This window comes from Falco rusticolus, chromosome 1, assembly GCF_015220075.1.
Source record: "Falco rusticolus isolate bFalRus1 chromosome 1, bFalRus1.pri, whole genome shotgun sequence".
Lineage (NCBI taxonomy): Eukaryota > Metazoa > Chordata > Aves > Falconiformes > Falconidae > Falco > Falco rusticolus.
Window position 1 is genome coordinate 1,531,165 of NC_051187.1, and position 15,798 is coordinate 1,546,962.

The 15,798-nt window shown below is 62.8% G+C and overlaps 1 protein-coding gene across 2 annotated transcripts in view; it reads left to right on the forward strand.

Annotated features, from left to right (window-relative positions):
- The first annotated feature begins 329 nt into the window (after nucleotides 1–329).
- The window catches only part of SDK2 (sidekick cell adhesion molecule 2), a 51,326-nt gene continuing 35,857 nt past the window's right edge, over nucleotides 330–15,798 (forward strand). For both annotated transcript variants that reach the window (XM_037404336.1, XM_037404345.1), the window contains exon 1: nucleotides 330–1,042. In XM_037404336.1, the coding sequence (XP_037260233.1) occupies nucleotides 964–1,042 (79 nt within the window). In that variant the 5' untranslated portion in view covers nucleotides 330–963. The remainder of the gene's footprint in view (nucleotides 1,043–15,798) is intronic.

The window sequence follows — 15,798 nt, forward strand, 5'->3', positions numbered from 1 at the left end:
GCTCTGAGCGCTGTCGGAGAGGCTGGGGGCAGCGCGGGGTGGGGGGCGGTTCCAGGCGCTCGGGAGGGGGAAGCTGCAGAGGGGAGAGGCTGCTGCTCCCACAGCCGGGGGTACGGCGGTACGCGCCGCCCGCTCCGCACGAACCGAGGGCGGCCGGGGGGACGCGCCCGCTCCCCCCGCGGCACCCTGCGCGCCCGGCCGCGGCCGCTGGGTAGCGCTCGGAGCCGCGCCGTCTCCCCGCCTCCCCGGCTCGGGCTGCCCCCGGCTCCGCCGAGCCCCGCCGCCGCGGCTCACACTGCCGCCGCGCCGCGCAGGAGGAGCAGGCAGCCGGCCGGAGCGCCGAGAGGGGACGGCGCGGCGCCGCCAGCCCGCCCGCCGAGCACGGCCGGCGGCTCCGAGCGGGACCCCGCGCCGCTGCCCGCCGCCGCCGCACTTTCTCCGTTCCCCCGCGGGTGCCGGGGCGCAGCAAGGAGGCAAGGGGGAGGAAGAGAGCCCCGGCGCCGGTGATGTCCCTAGGCAGGAGCTGAGCGCTGGGGAGGGGCCGCCTGCCGCCCCAGGCCCCCGGCCCCCAAACTTTTGGGCGGCTGCGGGAGCGGCCCCCATGGTGCCCCCCCCCAGGGCCAGCGCGCAGCCCTGCGCTTCCCGTCCCCCTCCCTGACGCGGGGCGCAACGCCCGGGGAGGAGCCCGGCTGCCAGCCCCGCTCCGGATTTGGGGGTCCCGGCTCCGCACGTCCCCGGGGAAGTTGCACGTGGTGGGGAGCTGCCCGCGGACGCCCCCCAGCCCCACCAGGAGCCTTTGACCCCGCCGTCTCCACCTCCCTCTGAGCAGCGCTGCTGCGGGGGTCCCTGCGCCGGAGCCCGGAGGACGCCGCGGTGCCCGGCCGGCAGCGGGGACCGGTGCCGCAGCCGCCCGGATTATAGAGTCGGGGAAGTTGGCCCCCCGCACCCCGTCTCGGCGGAGCCATGGCCCGGCTGCGGAGCTGGGGGCTGCTGTGCTTCGCGGTGCTCGCCATGCCCGGCCCCCCGGGAGCCGGCGCCCAAGGTAAGGGGATGCTGGGTGGGGGCCGGGACACGACGCCCTCCAGCTCCAATTCGGATGCTGGAGATGGACCGCGGAGGGTTGGGGGTGGGTGGGGGTGTCCCAGCGCTGCTCCCCTCAGCCGGGCCCCCACCCTCCCGCGCCGGGGAATCTTTCTGCCCGCCGGGGGGACGGCGACCGAGGCGGCCCTGGAGCTATTGCCGGGGAGGGTGGGGGGGCACAGAATCGATGATGCTGGAGAAGCTCCCCCGGAGCTGGGGCCCGGAGCCCGCCGGTGCCGAGCACAGCACCCGGGAGAGCTCGGTAGGGGCAAACAGCCCGGCCGTGCTCTGCCTCCTTCCCCCTGCCCTGGAACTTGCTCCAAGGCTGGGGCTGGGGGGGGGGGAATGTTGCTCTGAGCGCGGGGTAGAGACTGCCCTGGACCACTTTCGAGAGGTTGAGCGTCTCCCTGGAGACAGCAGGGGTGAGGGCACCATTTCACCCCCTCCTGGGGGACCCCCATTACACCACAAGACCTGGGGTGCAAGTTTGGGGAGCTCCCTGTGAGCAGCTCTTGCCCTGGTGTTGGTCCCATTGACCTCCAGCTGGCTGGTCAGACCGGGTGGGGGGCTGGGGCTGGAGGGGGGTTGCTTAGCCCTGAGCCCCTCTGGGTGCCCAGGGGGCTCCCTGTGCCCCCAGCCCACCCTTGGGGTGAGGCAGTTTTGCTGGGGAAGGATGAGCCCCTTGCCCCAGGAGCTCTGGCACAGCACAATCTGGTTTTGGCTGCTCCGCTGCCGGAGTGGGATGTAGAAACAGTTTGTGGCCCTTTGAGGTGCAACTGGGGTTCAGAGATGCTGGGGGGGGGGGGCAGGATCCCATCCCCTCCCCAGTGGTGAGGCTCCCCGTGGGGCTGCAGAGGAGGCGCCCAGCTGGTAGGGTTGCAGCACAGCCACATCCGTCCCTGCTGCTTGGACCGAGCAGATCCAGGTTATGAAACATGGGGGGCACAGTGGGGTGTAGCGCTGGGGGTCCTTGCCTGAGACATTTCTTGCCCTTGTTTGCAGCAGCAAGTGGAGCCAGAGTGTGTGCTCCTGTCCTCCCGCTCCCCCTGAGCCTCCCCCAGCACTGCTATAATTTCTCAGTAATTAAGTTCAGAACATAACATCTAAAGCGGCAGTATATTATCCGGGCAGGCCCTGTGTGGGGAGCTGTGAAGGTCTCTTTGATTGATTCACTCCCTTGCCGAGTTTCTCTTCTCCTGGCTGGCGTCTCTGGCTTGGCGGGTCTCCTGTGGTCTGTTTGTTCCCCGCCTGCGGGACGGGTTCCTGGTGTGACCCGATCTTCCATTTGTCCGTGAGGCTCTGGGGTCTTGCCGTGGGGTGGAAGACATAGGGCTGTGTTGTGCTTCAGCCCTTGCGAGGGGTGGGGAAGGGGCTTTGCCCCCCTCTCTTGGTGCAGGAGCCAAGCTTTATGGCTTTGGCTCCCTGCGGTGTGTGTCACGTCCCCGCGGGCGGTATGACATTGCTCGGTGCCCGGGCCCGGCACTGCATGGCAGCAGCAACCACGGGCGAGCGCCAGCGGTGGCTGCCCGAGACAGAGTCACGGCAGGGGGAGCATTGCCGAAGCCTGGCACGTGCCCATCGCCCCTGCCGCGGATGGCACTGGGGACGCGCTGGCAGGGTCACCTCCCTGGCTGCGATGCCCGGTGCGTGTGGGGGCTGCTGCTGCTCACTGCTGCAGCCCATTGGGGTGGGTTGGGCGCTGGGGTGAGGGAGCTGGGGAAGGGGCTGGTGTGCCGGCAGGGTGCCCAGTTTGGCCTCCAGCTCAGCCCCGCGCAGTGGGGCAGGCAGGGCAGCCCCGCGTGGGCATCCCTGCAGGGCTGGCAGCGGAGCTGGAGGCAGGCAGTGCTTTGTGCCGCTGCTATTGATTCAGGTGGCCGAGGAAAATGGGATCAATAGAGAAGGGAAGGAGGAGGGGACGGCGTGAGACCTCCCTGGCCAGGGCACGGGGGCTCCCCAGGCGCAGGATGAAACACTTTAATACCTGCTGTTGGTAAAACAAAGGCCCCTCGCTGCCGGGGAGAGAGGGGATGGAAGTTTAATTACAGCCCGTCTGTGCTGTGTAGTTATTAATTACCCCTCGGCAAAAAATAACTTATTGATTAGGGGCCTCGCGCTAATTACCCAGAGCCAAATGCGGTGCTGGGTGGAAGGCTAATCAGTCAGCACCGCCCAGGCGGGAGCTGTGTCGCAGTGCGACCTGTGCCGGGGCTGAGTGCCGGTGCCATGGCTGGGGGGGCTGTGCCGTGGTCAGGGGGAGCAAGGGCAGCCCGTTGCTGCCAGCCCTGCCCCAGCCAGCCCATGCCTGCAGCAAAGGTGCCTTCAGCTGATTAACAAGACAATAAAGGCCCCCCCAAGAGCTGGGAGGGGGGGGGCTAGCTGGCTGGGGGGTCACAGCCCCCCTACCTCTTTTGTAGATTGTGACCCCCAGGGATACGGCTCACTTCCACACCCTCCCCAGGGCTGGGGGCACAGCTTGGGACCCTCCTCGCTGGCACAGTACCTCTAATGGGATTGAGGAGGCTGCGCCCAGTCCCAGGAGGGATTTGGGAGGCTTAAGGTTCCAGACGGGATTTGGGGCAGGGGCCTGAGATGGGCAGCTTCCACCAAAGAGGCTTATTAGAGGCTGGTGTGGGGGAGTGTCGGCATCTTCTGGCACCCACGCGTGGTGCCTGGTCACATCTGGGTGCATGGAGCCCTGTGGGGCTGAGTAGGATGGGGGCAAGACCCTGCTCCTGCCTGGGGACGTGATGCGGCTGACAGGCTCACGCCTGGACTTCTGTGATGGGTGATGGCGGCAGCAGGGGAGGGATGGCCAAGCGTGGGTGTCTCCTGCCCTGGCTCCATTGTCTCTGTGAGCACAGCCAGCATGTTAGCTGGTGGCCTTGTGCAAAGCTCCAGCTCGGGAGAGAAAGTGGCTTTTAGGGGAGGGGAAGGGAAGATTAAAATTTGATGCTGCTTTGGAAGCCATTAGTGACCACCACGCACAGCAATGAAATTTTGATGACCTGATAAGTGTAAGGGGAGGGGGATACGGTCCAATCCCAGGCAGCCTGTGTCACCACTGTGCTTGGTGCCCTGGCTGGTCCCCGGAGGTTTGGGGTGCCACTGCTCCGAGCCACAGCAGCACTGAGGTGTGCCACCATGCCCGCGGGCTGGGAGCCAGCGCCCTGGGGGAGAGCAGGAGGATGAGGGCTGCCGGCAGCAAGGAGGGTGGCTGTGGGCTCATACCCACCTCTGCTGCCCAGCGGGGCTGGAGCTGCCAGCTTGGCTGGGCACACATTGGTGGGCTGGGGTAGCTGGGGGTGGCTGAGCGGCCCCTGCCCCGGTGCCAGCCAGGGGCCAGGGTGGCTGTGTCGAGTGCTGCTTGTCCCTTAGTGATGGGGATTAGGCTGCGGTGGCGTTGCCGCTCAGTGGGCGCAAATGAGGGAGCTGGAGGAGAGAGGGAAGGAGGGATGCAGGCAGATGCAGATTGCTGGTGAACCTGGGAAAACGCTGATAATTAAACCTGGGAGTAGGGAGGCTGGCTCACGGGATGCTGGCAGGGCGGTGTGATGGGGGGTGACCCTGCGTTTGTTTTCGTGGGTCTTGACAAACTATGCCCTTGTCCCCAGCTGTGCCTGGAGCTGATCCCTCATGTGGCTGGTTCGTGCCTGGGGACAAGCTCCAGCCACAGCATGCATTACTGTAGGCCCTACACAAACTGGCTGGGGTGCACTGATGTTTTGCAGCAGCAGAGGCTGTTGTCTGGGGTGAATAAGGCTCTGCTCAGCCTGGAGTGCAGAGCTGTGTGGGAGCAAAACCCTTGGGGTGTCGGGTCCTAGCTGGGGTGGGTAAGCAGCGGGTGCTATCACCTCCAAGTCCTTGTTACCTCCCAAGATTGTTAGTACGTCGCGTGTCACTGGGTGAAAAATGGTCAGTGTCAGGCCAGTAATAAATATGCTGCTGTCAGTGGTGATGTGATCGTGCTAACGAAGGGTGATCTGAGTCCTCGCAGTGCCCGGGGTTGTGCCAGGGCTGGTGCACAGGGTGGTGCAGAGGGGCCGGTGGCTGTGATGCTCTGCTGGTGCTGCCTGGCACCAGGCCTTGGTCTTCCAAAGCGCCTGTGGGTATTCAGCATCCCTGTGGGGCCAGGATGTCTCAGAGTGATGGGTGCTGGGAGCCAAAGGGGTGTCCTGGGAGCTTCTCCTCCTGTGCGGGGGGGCGTTGCTTGGGGCTGCTGGAGAGGGCACAGGGCCAGGGTCACTCAGAGCTGCTGGAGGTGCAGTGATGATGCTGGGGACCTCCTGCATCCTTGTGGCTGCTGCTCTGTTTTGGGGTTTACCCTCTGCATTCCCCAGGGCCATCTGTGGAGATGGATCCAGGGGGTGCGTTCCTGCCACCCTTCATCCTGCCAGCAGGCAGGAATGTGCTGGCAGCAGCTCCCTGCCTTGCCGGCCCTGCATGGCATCCCTCACGCCATGGGCACGCCAGCAATGCTGCCTGCATGGGCACTGCCCTGAGCACCATGTCCATGGGGCTGGGGACCGGCTGTCAGGGTGTGTCCCTCATCCTGCTCCCAGCGATGCTTTGGGGGTGCATCCCCCTGCTACTGGTGATGCTTTGGGGGTGCACCCCTCTACTTCCAGTCACGCTTTGGGGGTGCAACCTGCACCTCGCTCCTAGCGATGTTTCACCTTCTCCCCAGTCTGCACCCGTGGAAGGCGGCGGCCCCCTCGGCGGCCCCCTCCCCTTGCCCCCAGCCCCGCGGGGTGCAGGAATGCCGGTGCCTGGAAAGCCGTGCCGGGCTCGGGTTGCCTGGGAACTGGGTAACCTGATCCCTGGGAACGGGGCCGAGGGCAGGGGACATTCCCGGGCTGCAGCTGGTCCCCGGCCCCCTTTGTCTCCCCGTTCTGATGGGGTGGCTGTGCCCCCCCGTCGCCACACCCCACCTCCCCCCCAGCAATGGAGACTTGGGGCGCGGGGGCTCTCGGCCTCATGTAGGACCATCCCTGGGGATGCTGTGACTGGCAGCTGCTGCCTGCTCTGGCGTGTCACCTCCCCGCGTGGAGCAGTGTCACCTCCTGGCCAGCAGCCACCGTGGGCTGGGGAAGGCCCTGGGCACTGGGACCAGCTGCCACAGTGTGCCAACAGCTGGGCATCCTGGCCGGCAGTGGGGATGGCACGGTGGCGATTCCAGGAATGCTGGGGCCCCCAGTGCTGAAGCCACCCTTCCTCCCCTCCCTGTCCTCGTCATCCGCCTCAGTGCATGGCAGCTCTGGCTCAGCTGTCCTGAGCGTGCCGGGAGCTCTCCCTCCCCCCCTGGGCAGCTGGGGGGAAACTGAGGCACTGGGCAGGGGTGGCAGCGGGTACGGTGGGAAGGGGACTGTGGTGCGGTGCCAGCCGGTGTCCTGCTGCCGCACACGTGAGTGGCTCTGTCGGCTCTCATCAATCACTGCCTGCCCACGCAGAGGTGCTGAGGCCCCCAGTGTAGGGAAACCTTGATGAGTTTGACCATTAGCAGAAAGAAACCGCTGAGCTAATTTTAGCTGTGATAGCTAATTGCTTTTTGCACTGCTGGGCGAGACGACAACCTGCAAGTCCTCATCTGTAACCTTGAGCCCTCCTGGGCGTGCGGCAGTGATACTTGGGTCCTGCCAGGGCGAGGAGTGGGATGTGGTTTCATTCGCAGGGGTGCTCGTCTCCGGAGAGGTTTTTCCAGGATGCTCGGTCCATGTGCAAAGCTGGCAGAGGCTGGGGTGCCTGGCAGGGCCCTGCTACCCCTGTTGCAAGGATGGGTGTCCCTTGTGCCCCCTGGAGAGCAGGGACATGTGGCATATGGGGGGAGACTCTGGCTGTCCCCTGATGCCAGCAGGTCACCCCAGCCGGTGAGAGACCCCCAGCTCTCAGCAGCATGGCTGCGTTTGTGGCTCAGAACAACGTGATGAAGGGAAACGCTGGTTTTAGAGCCTCTTCACTGGTCAGGGTATATGTGCCCGCTGCTGGGTGTGTGAATTGCCTGAGCATTTCCCCGGGGTGAGAGTGGGGCTGGGGACCTACATGATCCTCCCCTGTCCTGTGTCTGCAGGACTGGGGTGCATTTACCAGGTTGGTTGGAGTCTGTCCCTCTGCCCCCATCCTGCAGAGCCATCCTGTGCAGCACATCCCGGTTCACTGGCTGCGCTCTGCGGCCAGGTGAGGAAACCAGGCTGAATCCAGGACACGGCTGGGCAGTAACTGGGGCTTTATGGGGTCATTTTTGTTCCTTATTCATCCTTTCCAGGAGCCTGTGTCTCCCTGATGGGGAGCAATCGAGCTCTGGGCTGTGCAGGTGACTGTCCCTGGGGCTCAGGCTGTGGGTCTCAGCATGGTGAGATGCTCAGTCCTTCCCCCCCCTCCTTCTCTTCCTCCTTGTCTGGAGCTGGACCACACAGGTCAAGCTGAGAGCTTGGGGGAAGGTGAAGGGGAGCGAATCCTGCGTGGATCTGGCATCCCTATCCCCTGGCAGTCCGTGAAGGTCGGGCTGGGAATGGTGCTGGGGTGGGAGCTGGGTGTGGACATGCTGCTGGATCGTGGGGCCAGGATGGATGGATGGAGGGGGCTGGGGTGCGGCAGCCACAATAGCTCTGGTTGTAGCAACCCGCCTCCTGAATGCCTGAAAAACAGCTGATGGCCGTGAAGGGGGATGAAATGGGATTAGCTGCTGTTTCCAAAGGGAATGTGTCCTGCTGAGCCGGACAATGCGCCCGCTGTGCCCTTGCTTCACGCCTCGGTGCGCTGGCCCTGGCCAAGAAGGGCTTGGCGCTGGCTTCCTGGGGCTGGGGTGATGCCTCCTGCCCTGGCTGTCCCTGGGGGGCCTTGGGGTCTGCCAAGCCCCCCGTGCTCCAGTGCTGGGTGCTGCACAGGCTCCTGGGGGTGCTTGCAGGGGGCTGGAGAGCCTGGGGCAGGGTGGGGACTTCTGCCTGCCCTGCAGCAGCAGTGAGTGGGTCCCAGGGGACCCTGCACAGCCCGTGCTGGGGTGGCAGGAGCTCGAGGCTGCCCGACGCCAGCAAGCAGCAATGCTGGGTGCCCAGCCTGAAGCCCCACAGCCAAAATGGAGAAGCAAACCTTATGGTACGAGGGGCTTTGCAGGGTGGGTGCCTACTGCCCCTGCACCCCCCTGGAGCTTGCCCGCAGTAGGTGCCAGGGCTGGGGCGCGAAGGGGACCAGCAGAGTCTCGGAGTGGGAGCTGCACGCGGCCTCAGCTGCAGCGCTGCTGGGTTGTGCGCGTGTGTGGCACTGTGCTCGGTGGAGTGAATTGATGTTTATTTTGATAATGAGTTCTCAATGCATTCGCAAACTAATAAAATCAACTCATTAGGGTGGTATGTTTAATTCAGAGCTCTGCCGTTGGGAGAACCCTCCCCGCTGGCTGAGCACCGGGAAGTGCCTGAGCACCCGGCCTCCGCCTGCATGCTGAGGTGCAAGGAGAGGAAGGTGATGGGCGCCGCCTTCTCTCCCCATTTTCTCCATTTCCCTCACTTGCATAGTGGAAAGAAGGGCTGGGAGGGCAGTGGTGGGGAGCCGAGCTGTGCAGTGAAGGGTGGAAAGAAGGCATGTGCTGCGAGCAGGAGCAGTGAGCTGCTGGAGCGCTTCACCTGGGGCAGTGGTGGAGTCTCGCTCGCTTGGCTTCTCCCCGTCAGCTTCACGTCAGGCTGGGCAGTGGCACTGGCTTTGCCGCTGGAATCGCTGGCCCAGCTTCATGGCATTGGCTGGAAAAGCCCCTCTGGCTGGGAGAGCCACAAGTGTGCAAATAAGTGCAATGACCAGAGTTTGCTTCTCTGCCCTGGAAATTCAGGGCTGTTGTGGATGGCTGGGGGGGATTGCCAGACTGCAAGTTATTCCCATCCCCCATCTGCAAACAGGGGTGTCTGGAAAGCAAAAGCTTTGGAAAAGGTTTTTTCCAAGGAAAAACTCATTTTTGCTGTCATGCTAGAGCTATTTATGTTTCAAGTGAGCAATGCAATGACTAATTAATACTTAGAAAAAAGGATGTCTGGGCAACACCCCAGTGAGTGCCCAGCGCCCGCTGGCTCAGAGCTGTGCCGTGGGGAAGGGGACCGCAGCCGCCAGCACCTTCGTCCCATCGGCAGGGGTGGGGTGGGTGGGGGGGAGCTGGCAAAGTGTTTTCCATCCCCCGGGGCTGGCGACTTAATTGCGTCAGCACCATGGGAAAGGCTGAGTGGGGTTTTTCTTGTGGTTTCTGTCTTCTGTTTTTCTTTCCCCGCTGTATTCTTCGGTTGGGAAATGCCGCCTTGTTGAGATTCTCGTGGCGAGCCTGGAAAGCAGCTGGCTGGCTGCGAGGGCTGAGCTGAGCATCCTGCTGGGGGGTGCAGGGGTCAGCAGAAGCTCAGGGATGGCAAGGGGGGGATGAATGCCCCTTGCAAGAGTGACATCCCAGGTGCTGTCGGGGTACCGCGGGGCAGGTCTGGCAGTGGCTTTGCTTCCCACCGCTCCTTGGCCATGGTGGACCCAGGAGCCACCGCAGCCCAGGCCTGTGGTTGCCTTCCAGGAATACCTGGAGGATACACTCGACATTCTCCATGGGGCTAAATCCAGCCCTGGGCTGTGCTGCACTGCACCAGGCTTGTGTGCCATCCATCCCACCCAGTGCTGGGACCACCTTGGCAGCTGGGTGTGGAGCCTGTTCCTGCCAAACCGTCGTGGGGATGCTCCGGTCCTGGCTGTGAAGCCTATGGGGATGGCCCCTCCACCCCTCTGAGGCTGCAGGGAGGGAATGTGTGTTCACCCCCTCTCCTGCCTGGAAAGTGTCTGGCTGGCAGCTTTTAGGGGGTCTGGAGGTGATGTCTGTCTGTCCATCCTTCCCCTCCTCACCATTTTAGAGCCTCTCCTGGGGAAATCAGCCTCAGGATCTGGCCCCTCTAATTGCGTTGAGTCACTCTCTGGGTGTCCGTGACTCACAGCAGTGACCCAGATACAGCGGAGCTGCGTAATCGCGGGGTCGGGAGGATTTATGGCATCGGAAGGAGTTTGCTGGGGAAGGAGTTTCAGCTGGAGCCTGGAGCTTGTTAAACGTCCTCAGCTGGGGACAGGGCTGTGTCCTGCCTGGGGACATGCTCAGCAGCGGGACCGGCTCGCTGCAGCCCGTGGTGATGTCTGCCTGTGCCACCTACAGCTGGGCAGTCCTAGGGACATGCCCCCCAGGCTGGAGTGGGCTCCTGTCCTCCCAGGAGCATCTGCATGGCCACTTTGCTGCAGGTCCCTTGCAGCTCCATGCATTTGGGTTTGGGTTGGGACCTCTGTGCTGGGGTCTGTGCCTTGGTTTGGGGCCAGACTCCTAGGGTCCGTGTGCTCAAGACCAGCCATGGGGGTCCGTAGGGGCCACATGGTGCTTCAGAGCACAAAGCTCTGCTTGTCGCCCCCCCCCCGGGCTCAGGGGCTGGGAACATACAACAGTGCTGTGTGTGCATCTGTTTGGGGTTTCCCAAGAGGGGAAATATTTTTTCCAGCCGGGGCGGGCAGAGGGGCTGGGTGTGTGAGGGCAGGCAGGGACGGGCAGGCACACAGCCCTGCTCTGTTCCCAGCCACAGCTTTGCCACGGGGCTGAATGAGATGCTGTTCCTCAGCCAGGGCTGATGTCTCTCTCTTGGCTCCAGGAGCATCTCAAGCCTTACCTGGCCCACGTTGGCACTGGAGTGCATCTAGGCTGGGTCCCCAGAACCACAGGGGCTGGGTGCTGAGGGCTGCCCTGGGCTGTGGTCCTTGTGCAGAAGCGTGGAAGCTGAGAGGGGGTGATGCTGGCACAGCCCCAGCTCTGCTGCAGTGGGAAGAGCGGGGTCGATCTCCAGGTTTGGGACCCTCTGATGGCTGAGGACACGTGCTGGGGGTCGCATGGTGTTTGGGGAAGGGATTGCCTGGATGAGGCCACAAAGGGAGGTAGCATCATCTCCAGCACTGCTGGTGGGAGAGGGGAGGTCCTGAGCAGGCACTGCAGTGCTGCTGATCTTGATGTCCCTTTTGCAAATGCCCCTTGTCCTGGGGGTGTTGTGCTCACCCCTCCCCATGCACCCCATCCCTGGGGGGGGTCAGCATGGCGAGGCTGCCAGCTCAGCCAACGGCCCACTGAGCCCTCTGAGAGCCTGGCTGCGGAAGAGGAGCTTGTTATGGAGCCATCCTGCTTTTAATTAACAAATTAAAATCCTAGTTAACAATCCAGCCCCAGGGCTGTTGGAGGCTGGGAGAAGCTGGAACGTTTGTTATGGAAACAGCAGTTAATTAACAAATAAATAAATAAGTATGGGCCTGGAGACAGATGCGGGAAGAGGAAGAGGAGATGGGAGGAGGAAGGAGGGATGGCAGCACCATCAGGGTGTCCCGTTGGCCTGGCGGGAGGCAGTGTGGGGGGAGGGTGTCTGTCCGTCCATCTGTCTGTCTTGGGGGATGCTCTGGCCCTGGTAGGCAGCACCAACCCTGCTCGGAGCCTCTGGGTGCACCGGGCTGGATCCTGGCTCGGGCTGGCTGTGCCATGGCAGAACCGGCTGTGTACCATGGTGGGGCCACCTTGGCTGGGTTTGGGGCTCCCGGTCCTTACCTGGGCTTTGTGAAGCACGGCTGGCCATGGAAAATGCACTGGCTGCCTCTTCCCCCACCCCGAGGCTGGGAAGCACCGTGGCAGAGCTCCAGTGGAGATGGATGAAGTGTGACACCGGCAAAACTGCTGTGCAGTTCACAGGTGACACCGGTGCTGTGCTGGGGACCATGTGAGGAGGTGGGGGGCATCACTCACTGGGCTGCTTTTGCATCCTGGGATTGCTGCAGTCCCCATCGGCATCCCCTTTGCCCCATGCTGGGTCTGTGCAGGGGGATTTGGGCAGCTCCCCTGGTCTGGCTGCAGCCAGGAAGGGGGACGCTGAGGCTGCGGACCCCCCCTTGGCTGCGCCCTGCAGTGGTCACCTTGCATTAACTACAGGGCTGTCACCGAGAGCCCCGACCCAGTGCCTGCTGCCAGCGGGAATTATCGCTGTGGGTGGGTGCTGAGGGGGCCGTGCAGGGGCTTGGGGTCACCATGCTGCTCCCCAGGGCACTGCGGGTGCCCAGCTGGGCCACTGCAGCCCGGTGTGGTGTCACCCTTCTCGCTGCCAGCGCTGAGGTCAGGTGTGGCTGTGGGGACCGATGGGGGGACATGATCCTGCTACCAGCCCACGCTGGGGCTCCACACAATTTTTCTGAGGGGAGAGGAGGTGGCAGAGCCCACGACCCTCCTGCAGCTTCACCTTTCCAAAGGCTTAAGGGAAGAAAATCAGTTTAAAAGCCGGCTCTGCAAATCCTGCGGGTGTCACACGGGCAGCAGCCGTGCTCTGCTGAGCAGCTCCTCCAAGCCGCGTCTCTCAGCCTTGCACCTAATCCAGTTAACACACCTCTGCAATCAGCTTACGGCATGTAAGAAACGCCAAATCTCCTCCGAGGGAGGCACAGGGGAGTGGGGCAGCGGCAGCAGTGCAGTGTGCTCTGCTGGGTCCAGCCCAGCTCCTCGCTGGGGCGGCAGCACAGGGTCCAGCTCCCGTCCTGTACCAGATCCCTCCATCCCTCCTGTGGTGTGGGTGACATGCGTATCTGCTTGCACCATGGCTGGGAGGTGGCCCCATGTCCCGAGGGCTCCCCCAGCACCAAGAAGACCTTTTTCATCTGCAAGGAAATTGCTAAAGCAATTGCACAAAACTTCAGAGGGTCAGATGGAAAGGAAAAATGCCCACCTCCACCCATGTCTCTCCGGGTAGGCACGAGCCATCGCCCCAGGGCCAGCGTGTCCTTGGCTGGCAGCCCTCCTGCTGCCCGTTCCCCTTTGCCATGGCACAGCAGCAGATCCCCGTGCTGTGAGCAGTCTGATGGGCTCAGTGTGAGGCATCGGAGCAAAGACGGATGCGTTTCGGCAGCAAGGTCATTGCAGGGTGCGTGCTGGTGGCAGGTGGCTGGAGGGCACTGGGTGTCAGTGCAGCCAAGAGCCTCTCAGTTACACCACCCTGCTCCATTTCTTCCCCCGAGGGCTGCGCTGGTGCCCGCTCGTGGGCAGGATGGGCACAGTGCCTGGCACAGCTCCGGGATTTGCTGCTGGAGGGATGTGGCTGCTGCGAGATGCTCCTGTGTCCTCTGAATGCCGGCAGTGCAGGCCCGCTCCAACCTGCCAACAGCACGGGGCCGCGGCCCCTCTTATGTGCAACAAAGGTGGTTTTATTCCTGTGATCTCGGCGTGATTGGGGCCGAGCGAGGGAGGCTCTCCAGGCTGTTCTGCCTCGGCTAAAAACACTCTTAGCTCAGCTCCGCAATTGCTTTCTGAGAAGCAGCTCCTTTTTGGCGTCGCTCCCAGCTGCAGCCCCTGTCATCTCCTGGCTACTCAGGGCTTGGCTTGGCCTGTGGTGCTGTGGGAGGGACGGAGCCGAAGCCCCCCGTGCCTGTCTCAGACCATCAGGGAGGCAGGGCTGCTTCTGCCAAGCAGGAAAATCACAGCCAGCACAGGGTTTTCCGAGCGGCAAGGGAGAGGGCTGGAAAGAGCAGCCCCAGTGTGGAGAAGCAGCAGCCATAGGACATTTTCGGGTCCCACTCTGTCACCACCTTTGGTGCCTGGGAACTCCATGGAAACTGCTGCAGCTCAGGCAGGGCTGGAGGGGACACCTGGGGTTGAGGTCTGCTGCAGCCCGGTGGGGCTCCCGGGCACTGATCGGAGCTGTGGATGGGATGGATGGTGACTTGCATGGGGCAGGGGCTGCCCTGGGGTGGCACAGCCTTGATGGGTGGGTTCTCAGCATCATCCGGGGGTTGCATCTGCCTTTGGGGTGCGGTGGGAGGGCACCATGTGGACAGAGAGAAGGGAAACCTGGTGGGACAGGGATGGGGGTCCAGGCTGAGGACTGTGCTGCGGGGACTGGGGGATGATGCTCTCCAGCATGCCATGGCAACTGGAGCACCATGAGCTTGCAGGTCCAAGAGCATCATTCTTGGCTGATCCCCAGAGACGCTGTGCTGTTTCCCTGCTGCCTTTCCATGCCTCCAGCTCTGGCAGGAGGATTTCCCACGATTGCTCTTGCAGCCTCATGCCGCTGGCAAGTACTGAACCCCCTGGCTCGGGCTGCGCCCTCTAAGTAATGCAGGAAGGCGAGTGCCATCCGCGGGGGCTGCAGCTAAATGCGGTAAATGGCTGAGAAATGGAGCGTGTCTTTTGGGAGCCACCTCTGCGGTTAGTGTGCCGGGCCCCTCTCCCTCCCTCCTGGCCCAGGTGCTGCTGCTGGGCCGGCGCAGGTACAGGCAGGGAGGAGGAGATGGAGCAGAGCTGCCAAGTCCACCGGAGCATTGGAAATTGCATTTCACGGCCGGGTGGACTGGGATACCAACCCCAGCACTGCATGCCGGGCGCTTGGAGAGGAGATAAGATTTGATTAAGAAGGCCGCTGTTAATTTATGGCAAGTACATTCACGATAGTGGAGAGGTTGCTTTTAATTAATAGCCAGAAGGAGAGTTTTAAAGCTCTTGGTCTCAGTAGGGGGAGGAAGGGGAGGGAGGGGAAAAGCAGGGAAGGAAGGGAACAAAATAAGTTGTGAGAATTAATGGACACATCTGCAATTATAAGTCTTTTTCTTAGTAAAAAGAAGAGAACAACACATTAAAAGACACACCATGGATGGGGGTGCATGGGGTGACCTGGCTGATCTGTAGGGCTGAGATGGGAAGGATCACACTGGGTGCCTTTGGCACTGCTCCATGTGCCAGTGGGGACCGGGGCCACCCCGTCACACCCCATGGCCACCAGCCCAGCCTGGGGGGAACACGGGATGACTAGGGTGTCCCCTGTGGTTTACCCTGTGCTCCTGGGCCAGTCCTTTCCACTGGGATCAGGACTGAGGGCCGATGCTGGGATGGATATTGGCTTCAGTGGGTGGTGGGCTGCGGAGGGTGGAGCCGTCCTGCCTCGCTGCCAGCCCTGTGCGAGCTGGAGCCTCCCTGGCTGTCCCTTCCCCACAGCACCAGGGGACATGGGGACACCCATGCTCCTGGGGCCACCCAGGCCTGGTGCAAGTGGGAAGGGAATCCCTCAGCTGGGTCGCTGCTCTGCTCATAGCTATGCTGCTTTGGGGGGTGCAGCGGGACCCCTCCCCAGGAGCGGGGCTGGGGGTCCCAGCAGAGCGGGGCTTGTGCTGCAGGAAGAGTGTCTTGCCCTGCTGCATCTGCCACAGCAGCGCTGCCTTTCATCCCCTGTTTGAGCTGTGCCGTGCCATGCTGTGCCGTGCCATGCTGCGCCTCTCTTACACATGGCTTCTCCCGCAGGGCCGTGCTTTGCCGGGGATGTTTGTGTGAGCACTTTGCCATGCCACCTCGGCACACTGCCACAGGGCACCAAAATCGTTTGCTGGTGGGTTTTGCTGACAAGCCTGCATTTGCCAGGCGGTGAGATGAAAGCTGGGCTCTGCTGAGAGCCCTGTGCCAGCGGGGTGTCATGGCACAGCCATGCTTGGGGCTCTGATGTCCCCGTGGGTGAAGTGCTGCATGGGTGCTGCGATCTCCACTCCTGCTAGTGCTTCTCCATCACCGTGTGGCTGGGTTTGGTGCTTTTTCTGCCACCTGTTCCCTAAATTTGAAGGTGGCGTTGGGTCAGTACAGGAGAGATGATGGATTGAAGGGGTTGTGTTCTGCTGGAGCAGTGTGGGCACCAGCGCATGGCTCCAGCACTGGCCTTGCTGTGCCAGGTGAAG